This window comes from Propithecus coquereli, unplaced genomic scaffold, assembly GCF_000956105.1.
Source record: "Propithecus coquereli isolate 6110/MARCELLA unplaced genomic scaffold, Pcoq_1.0 Scaffold8, whole genome shotgun sequence".
Classification (NCBI taxonomy): Eukaryota; Metazoa; Chordata; class Mammalia; order Primates; family Indriidae; genus Propithecus; species Propithecus coquereli.
In genome coordinates this window covers 963,507-986,703 of record NW_012154173.1, presented here as the reverse complement: position 1 = coordinate 986,703, position 23,197 = coordinate 963,507, and the positions used below count along the sequence as shown (strand labels likewise).

Genomic DNA, 23,197 nt, shown 5'->3' with positions numbered 1-23,197 from the left:
CTAGGAAGTACTCTTTATATCCTTAAAAATTTAATTAAATATGGCTTTTGAAACTAAAGAGAAAGTTTTTTTAAAAAAGATAATTTTGTGAGTGTTTATGTATATATACAGTAAGTCAAAATTTCAAAGGACCTTAGATACTTAGAAAGGCAAAATTGCTAATTGAGTATTTCAGTTGATGTTACGCTTATCTCATGAACTATATTCCTGTTCTGTACTTTTTCCTAAAGTACACTCTTACATAAAAAATTTTTAAAACAATGAAACAAATATTACATGTATTTTTTGAAACATAGTCTTGTTAAAATATGGACCATGTTCCAATTTTTTAATCGAGACAAAGACAATTTAAATCGAGCATATCATACATCTGAAACAGATATCCATCACTGAGTCAGCAAATCTGGGCACAAGCAACTATGACTGAACATAAGGCAGTTGTAATTAATCTTCATCGTCTCGTTGAAAAGGTACAACCTGAATTTCTTTGGCTATCCTTTCTGCTAATGTTCTACTATTTGCAGCAATTACTCTTCGTGACATCAAATCAAATGGTCCACCTAAAAGCAAATCAAGTTAGGAAAATCATTATATCTGGTACAAAAATAATTCATATAAAATAAGTATTATCAATATGTACTATGGTGAATCAAAACATTTTAATACTTTCAATTTTCTTAAGAAAAAATCTACTCGGTCACATAACTACAATGTTTAAGTTTTGGTGTATATAACAGATTTTCTAAGCATCTTTTTCAAAGAACTATCAGTTGTTGGTTTGAGGGGGGATCTTAAGTTACACTAGTCAGAAAATATCTTTTCTCTATTTCTTCTGTTGTGCATTCTTAGTACCTCCTTACTTTTTGAGAATCTATAGACAGAAAATTTGACTCCAAGGCATTTTCAATGCTGTCCTTCCCATTTCCTTATATTTTGTTGTCTTTCTCCTAGACCACTGGTAAATTCTGTGAACCCGGGTTCAACCTTCACTTAAAAAAATTTTACCATCAGCTCACAGCAAGTATTTAACTTCTCAGGTCTAAGGCAGAAGGTGATGGTACAAGTCATCCATCATTGACTATCAGCATGGTCACCATTCAAAGAGCTCTGGGTGCAAGCCTCAGACTCTCGGTGACTGTCTAGACCTCTTTGCAGTCTCTCAGGAATTCCTGTTACTCACATTTGAAAAGCCTTCTCCGTTTATCATTATCAGTCCCGCATTACCATTAGCTCTTACTCTTGCCTCTATCTCCTAATTATTTGTTTTGAGTTTGCAAAAAATTATATAGCTTCTTTTTGCCTTAAAAGCTGAGGTATAATATACATCAAATATGTTTTTAAACCCCATATGTGGAGGAAAGTCCAACAAATGTGGAGAGAAAAATGCTTCACTGTCCCATAATTTTACCTGTGACATCCATTAGCACTCCACCAGCTTCAGAAACAATAATGGCAGCTCCTGCAATATCCCAGCAGTGAATTCCCATTTCATAATATGCATCTGCTCCTCCAGTTGCCACAAGGCACATATTAGTAGCTGCTGTTCCAACACCACGGATCCTAACAAATAGCATTTAAAAAGAATATTAAGGTTTTTAAAATTTGTTCCCCCCCAGATGGCTTACTAGAAGCATTTCAAACACACCTCATCGACTTAGAAGAACCAAAATAGTGTGTACGCAATCACACTTTGAATACATTATCCAAGAGGGAACATGAGAGTTCTGGGAAGAAGGAGGAAAACAAGCAGCCTGCATGGCTGGAACTGGCTGATGACTGGGAGTGACTCCCCAGTATGAGAGAGGGTAAGTGAGTGTCTTTCTGCAGTCCACTTTCCCAATGGGGAATAGTATAATCCAGGCCACGGGAGAGCACCTTGACCCTCCCAACCCCCGATTCTAACATAGGGAGCAGCCGGGAGACTGTGAGAAGGAACTGCTCCAGGGAGTGTTCCATGTCCTTCCTCAGACCTAAGCAGCTACAGTAAGATCACATTCCCGATCCTATCTCGTAGCAAACTGTGTATGGTCCCGTACTCATTGGTAGTAGGCTTAGGCATTAGGGAGACTCAGGCTGCAGCTTGCAGAATGGGGGCTTGGGCAGGGGAGGGGCTCCCACAACCAGAACTGAGAGGCAAGCACGGTGTGGGCTCCAGCCATTGGTACTGAAACCAGGTACTCTCCTCACCACCAGGACCTGACCAGGATGAGAGGTGCTGTGGCTGCTTGGTCCTGGGGGTTTCACAACCCAATCCACCACTGGGGAGATGTGAGCACTTCTCCCAGGGGTCAGAGGTCAGACATGAAGAACCCAGCTACAACCTCAGCTGGTTCCTATCTGCAAGTACCACCTTCCGGACTGGAGGCCAGCTTGTACAACCCATTGAAACCACTGCCAACATAAGACCACAGGAACTATAAGAGCATCTCACCACCACTGCTACTGCCATTGTCCACACCACCCTGGCTGCTCGGAGCTTAAGAGCCCATCCACCTGCTCAGTATACCACTACTACAACTGACAGCCAAGAAAGACACCTAGAGCCCCAAGATTCAGCCTGCTTAGAACCTCCAACACAGGTGCCAGCATACGCTGCCTCAGATTACAAGGATAGATACATTTAGCCCACAACCCCTACTGCTGAAACCTGAAGATGGGCCCATTTGGCATTCCAGTCTACAGCAGAACTTCACCACAGCCTCTACCAGTAGCTATACCCTAACACACTGAGGATTCCACAGATGCCACTAAGGCTATTTATAGCCAAAGAAATCATACAGTCTTCACTATTACAGACACCTAAAAGCAAAGCCAGAAGGACTGACTCAATCAACATCATAGTCACACCTTCAAGAAAAAATTCCCCCCCAATGACAATAAATTCAAAAATAAAAAGAAGAAACTCTTACAGCAGATGCACAGAAACCAATGTAAAGACATAGGAAGCATGAAAAAGCTAGGTAATTAGGTAATGTGGCTTCCAAAAATGAAGACAAAAATTCTCTAGCACTAGATCCTAATGAAAAGAAATCCTTGAAACCAAAAAAAAAAAAAAAATTAAAAATATTGATTTTTAGACAAGATCAATGAGATGCAAGAGAAATTTAAAAACTGATACAAAGATCTCAGAAAATTAATTCAGGATATGAATGAGAGATATAACAAGATGATACATATTCAAAACAACCTCCCAACAGAAATTCTGGTACTGAAAAATTAATTGAAAGAAATACAAAATATATTTGAAAGCTTCAACAATACACTAGACCAAGAAAAAGAAAGAATTTCAGAACTTGAAGATAAGCCTTTCAAAATAATCCAGTCAGACAAAAATAAAGAAAAAAGAATAAAAAGAACAAAGTTTGAAGACACTGGGGACTAAACAGAATGACCGAACTTACAAATTATTGGTATTCTCAAGAAAGAAGAGAGATTAAAAGGCTTAGAAAACCCATTTCACAAAATAACACAAAGTTTTCCAGGTCTAGAAAGATTTATTAATAGACATCCAGATATAGGAGGCTCAGCAATTGCCCTGGCAAATACGGTGTAAAAAGTAGCTCACCACAGCACATTATAATCAGACTGCCTAAAGTCAAAGATAAATAGCAAATCTTAAAAACAGCAAAAGTGTCTTCTCACTTATAAAGGAAATTCCATCACACTAACAACAGATTTCTCAGCAGAAACCTTACAGGCAAGAAGAGAATGGATGATATTCGAAATGCTAAAAGAGAAAAACCGCCATGCCAGAATAATATATCCAGCAAAATTATCTTTCATAAATGAAGGAAAAATAAAGTTACTCCCAGACAAGCAAATGCCGAGAGAATTTGTTACCATAATACTTCAAAAATGCTCAAAGAAATCCTAAACTGGAAGAGAACGGACAATATCCACCAGCAAGAAAACACACAAAGTATAAAACTCCCTAGTAAAGCAAATGCACAAGGGAGAAAGAGAAAAAAATCAAATGGCACCACTACAGAATTCTACCAAACCACAAAGGCAAAGAAAAAGAAACAAAGAATTTATAAAACAACTAGAAAACAATTAACAATATGACAAGAACAAAACATCACACATCAATATCAACCTTGAACATAAATGAACTAAATGCTCCACTTAAAAGATATAAATTTGTTGACTGGGTTAAAAAAAAAAACATGATTTAATGACACACTACTTGGAAGGAACTCACCTTACCTATAAAGACACATGTAGACTGAAATTAAAGAAGCAGAAAAAGATATTCCATGCACCTGGAAATCAAAAGTGAGCAAGAGTAGCTATATCTATATCAAATAAAACAGACATTAAATCAAAAACAAGTCAGGTGCGGTAGCTCATGCTTGTAATCCTAGCACTTTGGGAGGATGAGGCAGGAGGAATCTCTTGAGGCCCAGGAGGTCAAGACCAGCCTGGACAACACGGTGAGGCCCTGTCTCTAGAAAAAGTACGAAATTTAGCCAGGTTTGGTTGCATGTGCCTGCAGTCCTGGCTACTTGGGAGGTTGAGGCAGGAGGATTGCTTGAGCCCAGGAGTTTGAGGTTGCAGTGAGCTATGATAACATCACTGCACTCTAGCCTGGGCAAGAAAGTGTGATCCTGTCTCAAAAAATAAATAAATAAAAGAAAAAAAGACGCTGGTGAGGATACAGAGAACAGGAAATGCTTCTACGCTATTGTTGGGAAGGTAAATTAATAAAATCTCCGTGGAAAATAATATAGAGACTTCTCAAAGAACAAAAAAATCGAACTACCACTTGATCCAGCAATCCCACTACTGAGTACCTACTCAAAGGAACAGAAATCAACATATCAAAGGGATATCTGCACTCTTATGTTTGTCACAGAACTATTTACAATAGCAAAGATGGGGAATCAATCTAAGTGTCAATCAATGGATGAATGAATAAAGAAAATACGGTATACATACACAATGCAATATTATTTGGCCATAAAAAGGAATAAAATCATGTTATTTGCAGCAATATGGATGGAAGTCAGACACAGAAAGACAAATATTACATGTTCTCACTCATCAGTGGGTGCTACAAAAAGGTGTACACATGGACAGAGGGAGTGTAAGGTTAGACAGTGGAGACTCCGAAGGGTGAGGGAGTGGTGGGGGTGGGTTGGATGATGAGAATTTACTTAATGGGTACGAAGTATGATATTCAGGTGATGAATACACTAAAAGCCATGACTTGACCCTCTATACATGTGACAAAACTGCACTTGTACCACATAAACTTACATAAATAAAAAAAATTTAATTAAGATAGCAAAACAACAATCCTTTAAAATAAGGATTATTTTACTATTTAGTTACCAAAAAATTAACTTCAGTTTGAATGTTGACTGAGATAACTTGACTTGAACCAATCTAGAGGACAAATGTTTAAAAAAAAGGTGGTATCTAATTATAAAATAAAAAAAGTAAAGTCTAATTATCATGGTATACTATATAAATCACAGAACTAACCCATATAAAGCAATAATTTAATAAGAGAAATATTAAACAATGATTTTTCAGGAAAAAACAATGAAGAAAATACTATCATTCGACTTTAACACCATGCAGGTATACTCCTCTTTGACTAACTCAGGCACTACAGCTTATTTTATTTTATTCACATACACACATAACATAAAGCAGATAGTCTCTAAGAGGTTTAAAATATCATGATATTGGTCATTCCCAGCTGGGTGTGCCTCATACATGTGCCTGAAGCAGTAACAGCAGGCCTGGGCTCAGCAGGCCTGCCTTGGACGAGCCCTTCAGGTTTGCCTTCCCACAGCACCTCTTCCTTGCAAATATAAAGATAAGATATAAGATAAATATGAATGTTAATTGATAGCAATTGTAATAATAACTGATTCAGAAAAAAATCATCAATCAATGCTAAAATTGGTGGGTGAGAGTTTGATATTTACATAGTATCAAGGTCTCTCTCCACAAGATACAGAGTAAGTACAATGGGAAAAATGGCATCTTTACAATTTCTACCCCTACTAAGTGATCAAAGTTGAAAAACTGAAGAATCAGAGAAATGAAAAAGATCACCAAAGAAATCAATAAGTCAGTGCTTCTCCTTGGTAATATTTTCCTAGATATATTTCTTTTAAAATCCTGAAGTAAAAATTACATTCTACTTCAGCCAATGGCAAAATGAAAGGTTAAAGCATTAAACCACTTGCAGCTCTTTTATGGCTAACACAACTGTTTTATTGCCCATGGCTAAAGTCCTTGCTTCAAGACAGCACACTGTACCTGCAAGTTTATTGCTCTTCCCACAAGGACATCATTCTGGGAGATTCTACAGCTACTTGACAGCAACTCTCTCTTTTATTTTACTCATTACTATGTAGACTGCAGGTTTATACCCCACAATCAGTTTGTACAAGGGTCAAACTGTACTGTGAAGGTCCTGACTCCTAAAAGAGAAGTCTAACATTAAAGAAAGAGAAATGATCTGGAAGCTGGGGTTCTAGTCATATCTCCATCCAGTTGTGTGATCTCAGGCAGTCACTTCACCTTTCTGAACGTCAGTTAACTTATCTACAAATTGAGGCAAATTTATTAGATAATCTTTGATCAGTTCTGGAGTCTTATAACTCAATGATATGTTCAGAAGGAAAAAGGAACAGTTGGCAATAAAATTAAATCATAAAAACCTGTTGTTATTCAACAGCTTTTTATTATAATTTTTCATGTAAACAACTACACTAAACGTCAGAGAAATGCTACTTAATATAGCATTAACTATATTAAAGTTAACGACCTCAAACCTCTAGCTTTCTTAAAAACTTCTGGATAAATATAAGGATAAGTACTTTTTTTTAATTTCTTCACTTATAAAACTGTCATTACAGAAGGATTCTGAGGTTTGGAGCATAACAGTGGCATTCTGATTTTGGAACTCCCTATGACCCTGCTGAAAAAAATATCAACAAGGAGGACCAATAAAACACACAGGACCCCTTCCTTCAGCATTTTTAGGAAACAGAAAACATGAACTCTCAAACTTCCTACAGTAGAAGGAAAGGCAAACAAACAACTGAATTGGAACAGAGCACTGCAAGCCTGTGGATGCAGAAAGTGGGGGTGGGGAGGCAGAAAAGATTTTGTGACAAAAAGCAGAGAGGGCCAGAGAGGACCCACAGGGAACATAGACAGAACCACCCGCAGAAAGAGCACATGAGGCAATAAATACAAAAATACTGAATGTAGATCAGGACTTGGTAATTCACAGTCCAGGCTGGAAAACATGCAGAACCTGATCAGGCTGCCTCAGGGAAGCTGTGATTTCTGGAGGAGAACCAGGTAAGATAAAAGGAGGGGAGGGGGGTACCTCTGGGAGACAAAGAAGTGAAGGAAAAGTAGAAAGAGTGTAAAATTAAGCCTCCTGTAGAAATGAATGAGAAACAAGACATGACAACCCCACCTAGTACCACCATTTAACAGATAGTCATAAAAGAAACGGCACAGAAAGGCAGAACTGATAAAACAGGAAATCTGATCACAGAATGAATAGAAATAGAAAAAAGTAGACTATATCCACACAAAATGATTGCAAAACATCAGGCATTTACTAAAAATGTTTTTGTTTTTTTGCTATAAATTCTTCCCCCTAAAAAAAATGAAGCAGAAGAAAAGTGAAACATCAATACAATCTGCATTAAATAGCCCCAAATACTTGTGAATATGGAAAAAAATATAAGACAGAAATATAGAAACTAAGAGCAGAAATTGACAAAAAATAAAACACAATTATTGAACTCAAGAAAGAAAAAGTGGAAAAAATAATGAAATTACATCAGGCATGAAGAATAAATTATAGGTGACCAAAAATGAGATGCAAAGAAAATTTAATAAAAAGGAATGAGGAAAAGCAAGAAAAGAAAGAAATGAAAAGGGAGAGAAAGAGGCTGAAATGGAAGACACAAGAAAGTGGAACATTCCTATTGGTATCTCTGAAGAAGAAAATGATAACAGAAGTGCACTGATATTTAAAATTGTATCTCAAGAAAGCTTTCCAGAAAGAAAAACTACATGAATCTATACATTGAAACAGAACATTGACTCAGACTGACAAATTCTAGATATATCCTTATAAAACTACTAGCCAAAGATTAAGGGGAAAAAAAGAGCTCCAAGTAAAAGATGAAATAATGTAAAGGCCAAGATAATTAGTGGCATCAGATTTCCCAAAAGCGATTTACAAAGAAAGGTAACAGTGAAGTAGCATTTTCAAGAAATTTATACGTTCTTTCATTAAGGATATTATATCCAGCAAAGCTGTCCTTCATGTCTAAAGGCCACAGAAAAATAAATTGGAATATTCCCAAACTCAGGGAATATTGTGAACATGTGCTCTCCCCAAGGCATCTACTAGAGGATGAGCTTCCTTCCATTAAGAGGTGAGTAGAACACTGTATAAAAGGACTGTGAACATTTTATAAAGTCAAATGAACTAAGATCAAAGGGTAGGATCATGGGTTGAAGAATTTGTAGAAATGACATGCTCTAACCGAGTAGAAAGAGTGCAACTTTAAAAATGGGATAAAGAGAGAGAAAAAGGGAAAAGGAGACTAAAGTAATTGACTGCTATATTGGCAAAAGGTGGAAGCCAAAATATTCTGGAACTTCTACAGATAGCAAATGGTTAAGTAAGAAAAGAATAATAAAGGCACTATAAAAGTTTTAATTCAAAAGAAAATTGCTAGAATAAAATTTAACATTTCATAAATAAAAAAGAATTTTTTTAAAAAAAGCAGAGAAGGCATATTAAATAAACACAGTAACTATAATATTTGTGAAAATAAGTAATCCAAAATCCAAGGTGTTAGAACTTTAAATTATTTTGAGCCTTAAAGGAAAGTGTTTATGAGATCTGAGTCACATAACAGGCAGCTATAACTTAGGAAGCTATAATCTTTGTTTCTCTGATTATAGATTAGCCTTCTTCCTTAACTATATTGTTTCGTGAAATATTGTAATTGGCTAAAGAGCATCAGGAAAGAGTCCCTTCTCTCCTCACTCTTGATCTTAATTACAGATTAACTTCTCTTTTTATTCTCTCACAAAAAGACTTCATGACTATCACATTGTCTAAGATGGAATGTTATATACACTCTTTTAAATTGGATAGGAAATGAAAATAAGCTGAAAGGAAAACAAACTATGAGTAATTAAATTATTGTAATTCATCAATCAGCCTTGTATAAAAAAATGTTATAATGCTACTAAATTTATTTGTTTTCTTCCTATATAAGCAAGACATTAACTTTTAACTTCAGAGCATTGACCCTATTTCTCCGGAGTCTATGTTTCCCAGATGGCTATGTCTAGTTTTTCACTGGAATAAACTCTTTAAAACTGGATTCTGATCCTTTCAATTACTTCAGGTTGATATATAAAACACACAGTAATTACAACATAAGATAATACAACAGAATTGAGACCAAACAAAATTGCCATATCAATATATCAATAAGCCAAACTTGTCTATTTTTAAAAAAGGATTTAAAATTAACTTATACAGTGAAACTCAACTCTATGTTGTATACAAGAGACACACTTAAAATGCAGTGATTCCAAGGGATAAAAATAAAAGGATGGACGAAAATTTACCAGACAAATAGGAACAATAAGAAAGCAGAAATTTCAATTCTGATTTCAAAGTAGACTTCAAGTAAAAGCACATAAAAAAGACAAATAATATTTTATAATGTGAAATTATATGATAAAGGTGTAACTATTATGAATAGGCATCAAATAACATAGCTTCCATCTATATAATATAAAAGCTGTAAGAGTTGCAAGAAGAAATACAGAGAAAAACACTAATAATAGAAGAATCTAACATATCACTCTCAGTATGAGACAGGGCAAATAGACAAAAAAAAAAAAAAAACCTCAATAAAATAAGGTAGATCTTCTGTCTACATATTGACCACGACACCCTAAAAATAGAGAACATATTTTTTTTCAGTGCATATGGAACTTTTACAAAAATTGATCACAGACTAGGGCACAAAGAAAATATCAGTATGTCCCATAAAGTAGAATTACTGCAATGCAATAAAACTACAAATTAAAAATGAAATTTTTTTTTAAAAAGGCCTCTCTTATAGTTTGAATGTTTGTCCCTTCTGAAACTCATGTTGAAACTTAATCCCCAATGTGGCAGTATTTAGGGGTGGGGCCTTTAAGAGGTGATTGGGTTGAGGGGTTTGCCCTCATGAATGGATTAACCCATTCATGCATTCATGGATTACTGGATTAATGGGTTATCATGGGAGGGGGGCATTGTTGAAAAGGAATATCTGAAAATGTGGAAGCATCTTTGGAACTGGGTAACTGGAAGACACTAAAAGAATTTGGAGGAGCAGCCTAGAAAAAGGCTAAAATTCCTTGAAGGGAACACAAATAGAGATTCTGGTAAAGGCTTGGAAGACAAGAAAACTAGGGAAAATTTAGAATTCCACAGAGACTGGTTAAGTGGTTGTGACCAGAATGCTGACAGAAATACAGACGGTAATGGCCATTCTGACAAGGTCTCAGATGGAACTGAGGAACGAAGTACTGGAATGTAAAGTAAAGGCCATTCATGTTATAAACTGACAAAGAAATTGGCTTAACTGTGTCTATGCCTGAGGGCTTCTGGGAAGGCCAAACTTGAGAGTGATGAACAAGGGTATCTGGCAGAAGAAATTTCTAAGCAAAATATAAAAGTAGCTCCGTGGTTACTTTTGGCCACTTAAATTGAGATTCGAGATCAAAGGAATAACATAAAGAAAGAATTTATAATTCAAAGTGAAGCAGAGCAGAAAGATTTGGAAAACTATCAGCCTGGCCACATACAGAGTGAAAAGTGTGTCCAGGAGAGAAAACCAAGAGTTTAGCCTACCAATCCTTTGCTAAACAGATTAACACAGAGAAAAGGGAGCCAGGTGCTATTTCTCAAGACAATGGAAGAAAGACCCAGAAGGATTTCAGAGATCTTCAAAGCTGCCCCTCCCATCACAGGCCCAGAAGTCTAGGAGGGCAAAATGGTTTCAGGGGACAGGCCCAGGGCACTCTTCATGGCCGGCTGCCCAGGAAAACTCTGGACTGTGCTCCTTGCACCCTAGCTGCTCCACGGACACTCCAGCCAAGGTCAAGTGACTCCAGGTGTGACTCATGCCACAGCTCTAGAAGATATGAGTGGTAACCCTAGGCAGCATCTATGTGATACTAATTCTGCAAGCTTTCAGAAAGCAAGAACTATGGAGGCTTGGCAGCCTCTACTCAGATTTCAATAGGTGTCCCCAAAAGCCTGGGAGCCCAGACAGAGACTTGTACCAGGGCAGAGCCAATGGCAAAATGTGGAGTTGGAGCTGACACAGAGAATCCCCACCAGGGCAATGCCTAGTGGAGTCGTGGGAGTGGGACCACCACCAGGACCTCAGAACTACGTAGTTACCAGCAGCATGCAACATACCTCTGGAAAAGCTTCAGGCACAGGACTCCAACCCATACCAGCAACCACGTGGGCTGCACTCAGCAAAACCATAGGGGAAGGGCTGCTGAGGCCTTGAGGGCCCACTCCCTCCCAGAGGCATCACAAGAAGTCAAAAGAGAAACCAAGGGGGTAACCCAGCAACCACTTGCTAAACAGATCAGCACAGAGAGAAGGGAGCCAGGTGTTATTACTCCAGATAATAAGAGAAAGATGCCAAAGGCATTTCAGTGATCTTCCATACTGCCCCTCCCATCATCGGCTCAGAGGTCCAGGAGGGCAGAATGGTTCTAGGTAACAGGCCTGTGGCACTCTCCACAGTTGGCTTCCCAAGGCCATTTTGTGACTCTGCTCTCTGCAACCCAGTCCACTCTGTGGCCTCTCTTGCCCTGTTCAAACGACCCTAGGTGTGGCTCATGCCACAGCTCTAGAAGTGACAAGTCATAAACCTTGGCAGCATCCACATGATGCTAATTCATCAGGTTTGCAGAAAGCAAAAGCTGTGGAGGCTTGGCAGACTCCACTCAGATTCAAAGAATGTCCTTGAAAGCCTAAGTGCTCAGGCAGAAATTTGTCCTAGGGCCAGAGCCACTGCAGAGAGCCCCCACATCAGCAATGTGGAGCACGAATGCGGTGTTGGAGCTGGGGAGGAGAGTCCCTACCAGCGCAATGCCTAGAAAAGTCATGGAGGTGAGGCCTCCACAGAGTCCCCACTAGGGCCACACCTAGTGGAGCCGTGGGAGCAGGACCACCACCAGGACCCCAGAACTATGAAGTCACCAGCAGCATGTAAGGTATGCCTGGGAAGCTTCAGGAACCCGACTACAACCCATATGAATAGTCACATGGGCTACACATAGAAAAGCCATAGGCGCAGGGCTGCCTGAGGCCTTTGGGCCCAATCCCCACCCCAATGTGTCAAAGAGGTGCCGCATAGATGCAAAAAGATTATCCTCCAGCTTTAAGATTTAATGTCTGTCCTGCTGGGTTTCAAACTTGCTTGGGACCTGCTAGTCCTTTCTTTTTGCCAATTCTCCCTTTTAGAATAGGAATGCCTGTTTTATGTGTCTACCACTATTATATCTTGGAAATAGACAACTTGTTTTGATTTCTTAGGACTCTGGACTTTGGATTTTTGAGTTGGTGTTAGAATGAGTTAAGACTTTGGGACTATGGGTATCGAGTGAATGTATTTGTAAGAAAAACATGAGTTTGGGAGGCCAGGGGTGAATGCTATGGTTTGAATGTACATCCTCTCCAAAACTCATGCTGAAAGTTAATCCCCAGTGTAGCAGTATTGATAGGGGACCTTTAAAAGGTGAGTGGGTCATGAGGGCTGTGCCTTCATGAATGGATTAATCCATTCATGGATTAATAGGTTAATGGGTTATCAAGGGAGTGGGACTGATGGGTTTATAAGAGGAATAGAGACCTGAGCTAGCATACTCAGCCCCCACTCCATGTGATGCCCTGTACGGCCTCAGGACTATGCAGAGTCCCCACCAGCAAGAAGACCCTCACCAGATGCTCCCCCTCGACCTTGGATTTCTCAGCCTCCACACTGCAAGAAATGCATTACTTTTCTTTACCCAGTTTCAGGTATTCTGCTATGAGCAACAGAAAATAGAATAAGACACTCTTCTTGTAAAAATTTAGGAATTCTACTCTTAAGTAAAAGTAGAAATCCAAAGAAATTACAGAATTTATGAAAAATAATTATAATGAAAACAATATATATCAGAATCTATGGGATACACTGAAAGCAGTGATCAGATGAAAATTCATAGCCTAAATACTTATATCAATAAATATCAATGAATTAAAATAAATTTTCTACTGAAAAAAGAGAAAAAAAGAAAACAAAGTGAACCAAAAAAAATCCAAGGATGAAAATAATAGTACAGAGAAGAAGTAGGTAAAATTAATAAATCAAAATCCTGGTTCTTTGAAAAAATAAACAAAATAGACAAACCACTAGGTAACTTAAGACCAAAAAAGTGAACAAAGAAAAAAAGCACAAATATACAAATAAAAAGTGACAAGGGAAAAATAACTACCAATAAAGAGAAGCCAGAAATTATTTGTAAGAGTCTACCTTGTAGACTGCTATGCAAATAATTGGAAAACTTAAAGGAAGTTAGCAATGTCCTAGGCTGTGGAAATGTTCCAGATTAAAGGAAGCTAAAGAGACATGACTACTAAACGTAATGCTGCCCCTAGACTGAATCCTGCACTGGAGGAAGGAAAATGCTATAAAAGACATTATTTAATCAAGTGACGAACCTGAATATGGATGGTAGATTAGATAAGAAGTATATGTATAAAGTCAATTGTACCATGGCTATAGAAGAGAATATCCTTATTCTTAAAGAGCCATGGTGTATTTAAGTTAGTCTAAAATGGTTCAGGGGAAACAATGTATGTGTGCACACACACATATACAGAGAGAGAGCAAGAGCAAGAGCGGAGAGCACACACAAGTGAGAGAGAATAATATAATGGTAAGTAAACGGACTAAACTATTCACAATAGGTGAATCTAAGTAAAGGGCATCCTATTGTTTTTTCTACTACTTTACTTCAATAACTTTTTGATTATGTTTGAAATTATTTTCAAATAAAAAGTTTTCTAAATGACATTACAAAAGTAGGATCATGTTACTGATCCCATGTCTGTTAATAAAAATCTCATTTCTAAAGGAAAAGTCATTCCTTTAAAATGTTAAATGATCTGAAACTTTAGGTGGCAAATAAAAAGAGCTTACCCATGAATAGGAATGCAAAACAGCCTTTCCATATTAGAAAGAATAATTCTGACAGTCTCTGGTGTTCTGGAAGAGCCCAACTCAGTTATCAAGAGTGATTTGGTAATGTCTAAAAATAAAAAAAAAAAAGTTTTAAATGATCACTAGGTTTTAATAATTAGAATTCAAGGAAAAAATTAACACTTGTAATTCAGAATGAAATAGGACATTTTTATCCCTTACCCTAGTTTTATCAAATTTGTTTCTAAGCCTTTAAATATCAAAATACTGATAAATATATTATCCACAAGTGATCTTCTTTATAAGCATCAGAGTCCAACTTCTAAGGCCATTCCCCTAAGAGTGCAGAATGTAACCAATTTGCCTGCATGCATGATGCCTTCAGTGGGAAATAAACAAATATCTTAAATATAAAAGGAGTAGAAATTAGAAATTAAATTCAACAAAGAATTTATATATAGATCTGAAATTTTAAAAAAAGTTTAAATTACGTGACTACACAGTGGGTCTTATCTGACTTCCATTTACTGTGTCAAGAGATCATCCAGTGCTTTCCATTCCCCTCTGAAACATCAGACTGACTGAAGCTCAGGACACACTCAACACTCCCCACATTTCATCTCCTCCCACCAGCTAAGATTTGCGGTCACCAGCTGTGTTTGTTCCCAGCATGATTATAACTGTTGTCCTACATCTAATAGCTGTATAATTTAATTTAATATTACATAAAGTGAAGAATGATTATGCAAAAGGAAAAAGTTGTGTCTATGAAACCTAACACATTCCTTCAGTGCTAAGATGCACATTTTCTCACATTAACATCTCAAAAATTAGGATGTATCATCCAATCCTTGAGGTCTTAGAGTTCAATAAAAAGGAAATGAACTAAAAATCTGCTCTCAAATTAAGTGTTTGATCAAGGGGAAAAGTATAAAAGTCTAGAAAGATTCTGTACTCAGGTTGTTTTGCAAGTATCTTTAAGTTCTTGCTGCACTTTAAAGAATCTGAAAGTGCAAACTGTGGAAAATGTTGGATGTGGTTTATGGAAGAAAGGTAACTCAAAACGTCAATCAGCCTTGAGAAAGAAAAAAACACTTTTTATCTGAGGAATTCAAGCCCCTTTAAATTATCAGGCCCAGGGAGGCATTTAAAATATAACAGCAGTCACGTCTCACTCCCCTTGAGCTAAATAATTATGTCTTGAAAGCACTTGCTATGCGGGCTCTAGACTAACTGACGCCAAGTAGCCAAAAACATGCCATGCACCCTATGGTTCAACAATGTACAGCCAATCACTAAGCAACGTTATTTCTGTAAACCAACAAATATTCCTGAAGAACAACTTTTGTAATCAGCCCCTCTTCTGATTCATCCTTTTTTCTTTAAAAACTTGAGCCTCTCCTTTGTTTTCTGGAGCACCCTCCAAGGCAATCTGGAAGTGTGTCCAGAGTTTCAGTCCTCAACTTTGGCCCAAATAAACTCCTTATATTAATTTTGCCTGAGCTTCTTCCTTTTAGGTCGACAGCTGTCACAGAAAAAGATGACTTAAAATGCCAACCATCCAGTTCATGAAAAATGAGTATTATAATTTTTAGTGATTCCCAGCATCAAAGAACTTTTTTCCCCAATTTAGTATATCCCAAAGGCATCACATTGGATCAGAGGAATTCTATGAAGAATCTGAGAGGCGGTGGCTAAACAAAGAAACCATGAACTCCACTAGGGTAGGAAGCCAGTCTTTATCATCTTCCTCTCCATCACCCAATACAATGTTGAGCCTGAAGTGTTTGCTCACTTGCATTTGCTTTCCTGTATCCACTCTATACTCAAAATACAAGTTGAAATAAAAGAATAAAGAGAAAATAAACACAATTTATGAATTAGTTAACACTTGGAGAACTCCGTAAGGGAAATTAAAAACAATCAAATAGGAGTACACAATATCAATTGTACCAAAAATCGAAGATTAAACCTACCTTCTTGTTGTGAAACCTGTAGTTTTTGACCATTACAAAAGGCTCCTTTTCCTTTCCTGGCAGTGTACATCTTATCTTCCACACAGCTGTACACAACTCCAAATTCTATCTGCAGAAGGAAAACAAGTTTCCTTTACCAAACCTGAGTTTTTTTCATCATTAAATCAATACGTTTTTTCTAAGACAGTAACAAGAAAATCTGGACTACTGACTAATGTACCGAAACGGGTAAACAATGAAAGACGTAAAATGCTGGTTTCCAGCCTAATCAGACGAAGAGGTCCTCAGACCTGAAATCCTTGACTCCCTTCCCATCCATGTCCAGACTTAAATAAGAGCACCCACCTTACCTCTCTTCCTCCTGCCTCAGATGAAGACAGATCTTTCCTATTTTCTAAGGTGAACAGTGTTGATTCCTGTCCTCTCATATATTCTCTGAAAAACTGCTCCATCAACTGATTCTTCTACTCTCGAGTTTTTCTTCTGGTACCTTCTAACCAAGTTTCTCCCTCCCTTACAAAACCTTCAAAATGGTATCCTCTCCTTTTCCCTTCACTGGCAAACAGCAGTCCACATTTTGCATCTCCTGTTCTCCTCTAATACATTGCACTTTGGCTTCCGTCCTGATCACTCATTCTTCTGAAACTCCCACACAGAGAACATCAATGAACTCTTCCTGACCAGATGCATTGTCTAAAGAATTGGAGACAGCTGGCCGGGCCGTCATCAGCACTTAATTCAGTACCTCCATGATTCTGGCATTACTCTCTTAGTTCTCCCTGGCTCATTAATCCATTTCAGTGTCATTATTTCAGAACCTTCTTCTCTGCCCCACCCTTAAAAGTTGTGCACCTCAGGCTTTTTTTCGTCTTCCATTGCCTCCATTTCCCTCTTAGCTCTTCATATTCTTACAGTTTGGTCCTTTCCAGCCCACAAATTCTGCTATCACCTATAATTTTGGCTCCCATCAATCCATCATCACAGGTAAGAGTCTACATTTCAGAACCTAGTCTTGCAGAAGCCTCAATCAGAGGTCAAGATCACCCATTGTCTGGTCACCGCCCATTCCTTCCCCACAAATCTCCTCTTTCAAATTTTATCCTAAAAACGCATCCCGATTTGGGCATTTCCTTGGTTATTCTCACTGCCTCACCTTAGTTCGGAATCACCCACTTCCCAATATAATCTCTACCTTGCTGGAATTATCTGTCACTTTTCACTTTAAGACCTCTACTGGTTTCCTACTAAGAAACAAAAACTAAATTTTCTCATCGTCTCGCAGTAAGACCACATTAACTAAACTGATCAACCTCTTCTCTGGCCACTTCCAGTGTTTTCCCCTTGATGAGCATCTCACTGTTCCCCATATACATGATGCTCTTCAACTTCTCCAAGCCATTCTTTCTGATTAAAATGCTTTCCATTTCTTTTTGATCTGGCAAATCCCTAATTTTCTAAGCACCAGCTCACATGACCAACTTCTAAGACCCCTTCTGTTACGAAGATTTCCCCAACTCACACTTGGCAGAATTGGTTACAACCTGTGTTCCTAAAGTATTTTTTATCATGGTTCCACCACACATTATTTTTACCTATTCATACATCTAACTCTTCACTGAACTGTGAGTTCAATGACAGGGACAGCACCTAGCTCAGGCCTCGTTATATACAAAATACTCACTTAGTTCTTTTGGATGTTTTCACTGATGTATGCAACCCTGTGGCTAAGCTTTTATTTGTATTAATTTGTGCTTTGATTTTTAGAAATTTCTTGATCGTTTTGTGTATATTCTGATCAAACATAAGTTCCTTAAAGACAGGTAGTAAGATGTTAGTAAACATCCATCAGTGTTTGACCAACTAAATAGCCAAACAAAGAGAAAATACAATAGCTATGAATGTTACTTTACTAGGCTTTAGACATGAGTGTTCAATAATGTTTAGATTCCTAAATATACTCTGTGATTTCCAACCATGCTTTGGCCCCTACTACTTCCTGGTCTCTGAATATCTCTCTTCACTGACACCTATTAAAGCATTCCTTTCTCAAATCTCACCTCTTACTTGTGAAGCATTTTAGATCAAACATCAACTCCTATCATATCTGACGCTATCACATATAATGGTAACTAAATATTGAATTGTATTTCAGTTACTTGTGTATATTTTCTCCTTACAACTCCTGATTCTTGAAAAACATTAATTTTTTTCACTAAAATGTATTAAGAAAATTTTAATAGTCCTTCCTATAGCTTATATTCAAAATAATACAGTTTATAAATTGAATACAGAGACATTCTGGATTTATTATGAAAATACATTTTCTCTTGCTCAGAAAATTAGAGCAAGGCCTTTTATCAATCATACATTTAAAACAACATACCTTTTTATTTATAACAAAGCCAATTGAAACAGCTACAAAAGGAAATCTTAAAAGAAAGACAAAAAACAAATTTACCAGGATATAACTTATTTTTAATAAAATTAATAAAACTCATCTTTTCATAAGGTAAGTGCTTACAAAATTTTTCATATAAAAAAGTCTCATCCCTCCTCCTCCGAAAAGGTAAGACATAAAACAGTGTATACAGTATGCAATCCTTTGTGTAAATAGGAGGGAAAGGAGCGATATTACATATACATAAATACATACATACAGGATGCTCCTACGGGCATGAAACATCCCTGAAAGAATTCACAAGAAACTGATAACAATGGTCACCTCCAGAGACGGATCCTGGGAAACTGGGGACAGAAGTGGGAAAAGCACCTTGTACTGCATGCCATTTTATATCTTCAGAATGTCAAACGCTAGGAATATAGTAACTATATAAATATATTTTTCCAAAAAATAAAAATAAATTTTTAAAAACTTGTAAATCGTGGTTAAAAAGAAAGATTATTTTTGGTCACTTTCCCACAGCCTGAACCATTGATAGACCCAAGTACTTCATTATACAGCATAAATTGTTGTTACTTATCTCTACTTCAACTCCAAACCTGGAGCTTGACACCTGAAAAGTAAACTAGCTGCATGACAGTTGGAACACAGAGGTGTAATTTCTGACTCAAAAGAGAATTAAGATGAAGAAAGTAGACAAAACAGGTTCTATGCAACTATTCAAAATAAAAACTTTTAAATATTTTAGTTTTTAACAAAAACAGGATCATACTGTGCACACTGTAGCATACAATCTTCTTTTCTTACATTATAATATATCATGAACATCTTTTCAGATCTGAAAGATATATCATTTCTATCACATATAGATTCTAGACCTTAACTTAACAGAGTTTAATGGTTACATACATGGTACATATGTGTACAACTACATGGCAACTTCAAATATAACATTGATGTGTACTCCCGCCAAACCAGGCTACTCATCATAACTCTCACGGGCAATTCCATCAAGCTTTCTTCTAATGGGAATATACTGAGTTATAATATACTCTGTGCCAGGCACTATGCTAAATCCTATATAAATGTACTAATCATTGAGTCCCAACAACAAACAATTCTATAAGGCAAGGGCCATTAATATGACCATTTTACACATTTTCTAAACACTGAGGTTTAGAAAGATTAACTAACTTGCCCAAAGTCACAGTAAAAAAGAAACAGAACTGAAGCCCAAGTCTATTGATCCTATCACCCCAGCACTTTGGAACCCTATTTGCTCTCTTGGACTCAACTCATTCTATATCCAGAGTGAACTCCTTAGTTTCTTTACTGATCTCAAAGCAGCAATGTTGTTTGCTTCCATTTTTACATGGCTCCCACAGTGAGGCAAAGAATGGTGAATAGGGCACTTTGCAGCACAAGACAGGATCACACATAATATTTCTTCCCCTCCTCCACATCTGGTGAGAAGTCTGCATAATGCATTTTGCTCTACTATTCACTCTAAATAGACTTTCTTAGAATAAAGAAGCACAAACAAATTACACAATTCTCTAAAGTGTGTATGTTCCTCAACAGAGTGCTCTAAAAGGCCACCCAGTTAATATACCAACAGTAATTATATTAAAAATTGTAAAACATACCTATGTACAAAGTTAGTTGTTCCATCAATAGGGTCAATGATCCACGTGGGGTTGTCGGTTAAGACACATTTTTCCCCAGCTGCCACAGACTCCTCACCAATGAAACTAAAGGAAAGAATGACAAATTCCTAATCTTTACATCACTTTCAACAATTTCCAAACCATAAGATCCCCTTAGCTACACAGAGTCTACTATAAAACATAAAACTCTGTGCCCTACTTTTCCAGTGTTGCTCTTTTTCCTTCCTATAAAGACTAATAAGAATGAGGAAGCTTTATTTCCCCCAGAGCAAATTCATGTAAAAAATTACAGAATTCAAAATTCTAAAATGTAGTACCAGGGTAAGTAAAGGCACATGCACGTGCACTTGTGCCTACACACACACACCTGAAAAGAGCATTTGCTGCGTATGAGAAATCATTAAGAAAATGTGGTGATTTTAAAAAAAGCCCACACATTCTCTAATATTCCTCCCTTCAAGAAGTAGAGCCTAATACTCTTTGCCTTGAGTGTGAGCTAGACTTAGTGGTTTTTTTCTAACCAATAAAGTGGAAGCGACAGTGTAAAATTTTAGAGGCTAGTTCACAAAATGGCCCTGTGGTTTGCATCTCATTCTCTGTGCTTCTCTCTCCCTTCGCCACCCACCCCTCGCTTTGGAAGAAGCCAGTTGCCATGCTGTGAGCTGGTCTGTGAAGAGACCCACATAGCAAGGAACTGAGGGAAGCCACCAGCAGACAATCCTCGAGGGGCTGAAGTGTGTCAGCAATTACACAAGTGAGTGACCCTTCAACCCCAGTCATGCCTTGAGATCACTGCAGCCCTGACCACATTGACTGTAGCTTCATGGGAGCCTTGGCCAGAACCATGCAGCTAAGCTACTCCCATATTCTGTAATCCCAGGAAACTGTTCAATAATAAATGCATGCTGTCTACAGCTGTTTTTAGGGTAATTTGCTTTGCAGTAATATATTACTAATACAGACAACATTAAATAATCAATGAGAAAGCAAATCACCCAAACTACTGTGTGTGTACATGCCTTCCTAAATCATGCTATGCAATAAATCTTATGGAAATTCCAAAAATGGTGTCTGATTCATTGGTTTTCTTCTTTCCTGTTTTCTTTTTATTTATTTTCCTTTATTTAACACTGAACTGTCCCAATAAGCATTATCATGATCTTCTTTTCTCTTTTTCTCTTAGCTGAAAACCTTTTTATGGAGGAAGTATATTTAGTCACAGCTTTAAACATTTTTTCTTCTCAATGGCTAAAAAGACCAAGAATGGTCAATGGCCAATGGCATGACTAGGAAGAAGTATAGAATGACAGCGTTAACACTTTAAAATGATGACAATGTTTTTGCCAAATTTTCATGGCTATAAAAGAGTCCTGAATTAGGATTTTCTCTCAAACTCACTAAAGCTACTGCCACTATACCATACAGAGAAGTTTACAATAAAGACAATAAAACTGAACTTTGAAATGATGCCAGTGGCAGACATTTGTCATGTTGGCTCCCCAGCATCTAAACATTCCTCTTACTATGAAGGAATCCAAATATTCCCTCTCCCCTGCTGCCTGGCAGCTTGAGCAGGGGCGAACAACCTAAGCTCAGAAACCACATGTTCCTGTCCAGGATTTGTAATCATAAGCTAATGAGGTCAAGATAGAAGGGTGATTAAAAGTATTCAAAACCATCAGAGTCAGGGGTGAGGCCACCAGTGGCCTCCTAAGAGATGGCTCTTGTGTGATCTATGTGTACACCTCCTCCCTCCCATGCTTCCTGCCTGAGCTGCCCAACACCCTCAACATAAATTGCTTTTCAGCTTAAGTTAAAGTCATTTTCTATGTCTAGAATCAAAATTCTTGCCTAATATTGACTTCAACCTAGGCTTCATTTTATCATTTGAAATTGAATAAAGAAATACCTGTGGGATGGGTATTTTTCCCTTATGGAAGAGATAAGCATTTTTTCAACTTTTTGGTCTGTTGCAGTTACCAAATCAACTGGAGAACTTTTCAGCATAACATTCATTTCATTTTTTAGAGCTTCACGGACCACCTAGAAGGATTTTTTTTTTTGTAAGCAAACAGAAAAGGCATAAGTAATTGTAAATCAAACAAAAAGATAAAATATAGAAATGGTTTAAAATATTCAATCTAAGCTAGGTGCAGTGGCACATGACGGTAGTCCTAGCTACTTGGGAGGCTGTGGCAGGAAGATTGTTCCAGCCCAGGAGTTCCAGAACAGCCTGGGCAACAAAGCAAGACAAACAATCAATCTATCTTAAATGATATTCTTAAAAGATATCCTGAAAAATGTTTTACAAATATGTCTATAGAATATGCCTTTAATGATTGTGACCTGTAGGTACAAAAATATATAATCTTGCATCCTATTTTAGATTCACAACAGTCATCACAAGAAGTTTAATGATATAAAATTGAAGTATTCATTCTATTTGAAGTATACAGTAAAATGAAAACAAACGTAGATTAATCAAAATATGCATTTTATTTAATGAGACAATCTCACTCTGTCCACAGTCATCACATTATAGCTGACAAAGTTTTAGTTCATACCTCACCAGCTTGTCTTGCTAGGGTTACTGCATAATCCATGCATTCCTGCCAAGGATCAGCCATCTCCTAAAAATATTTAACACATAATCAGCACCAAGTAGTTACAATTCTCTAGAAGTCTTAATTATAGAATAGTTATTTCACAATTTCACCAAGGCATCTAAATTATCAACAGACTTTCATTTCAGGATTCACACTCTGCCCCCATTCTAGAGGTCAATTTTTTTTTTCCAACATTTACTCCTAGGCCCGGTAAAAAAACATTTTTTATCTGAATTACTTCTACTGTAAAACTATTTTCATAATAAAAAATATT

General features: G+C 37.2%; 1 protein-coding gene across 1 annotated transcript; it reads right to left on the bottom strand.

Annotated features, from left to right (window-relative positions):
- Positions 1-414: 414 nt before the first annotated feature.
- LOC105825426 (inositol monophosphatase 1) lies at positions 415-22,959 on the bottom strand. The gene is made up of 8 exons (XM_012663201.1): positions 22,882-22,959; positions 22,227-22,360; positions 20,297-20,401; positions 18,633-18,678; positions 16,250-16,358; positions 14,274-14,382; positions 1,409-1,560; positions 415-560 (listed from the first exon to the last, which is right to left on the bottom strand). The coding sequence occupies exons 1-8, from the start codon at positions 22,942-22,944 to the stop codon at positions 445-447; spliced, it is 834 nt and encodes a 277-aa protein (XP_012518655.1). The 5' UTR covers positions 22,945-22,959; the 3' UTR covers positions 415-444.
- Positions 22,960-23,197: the final 238 nt, after the last annotated feature.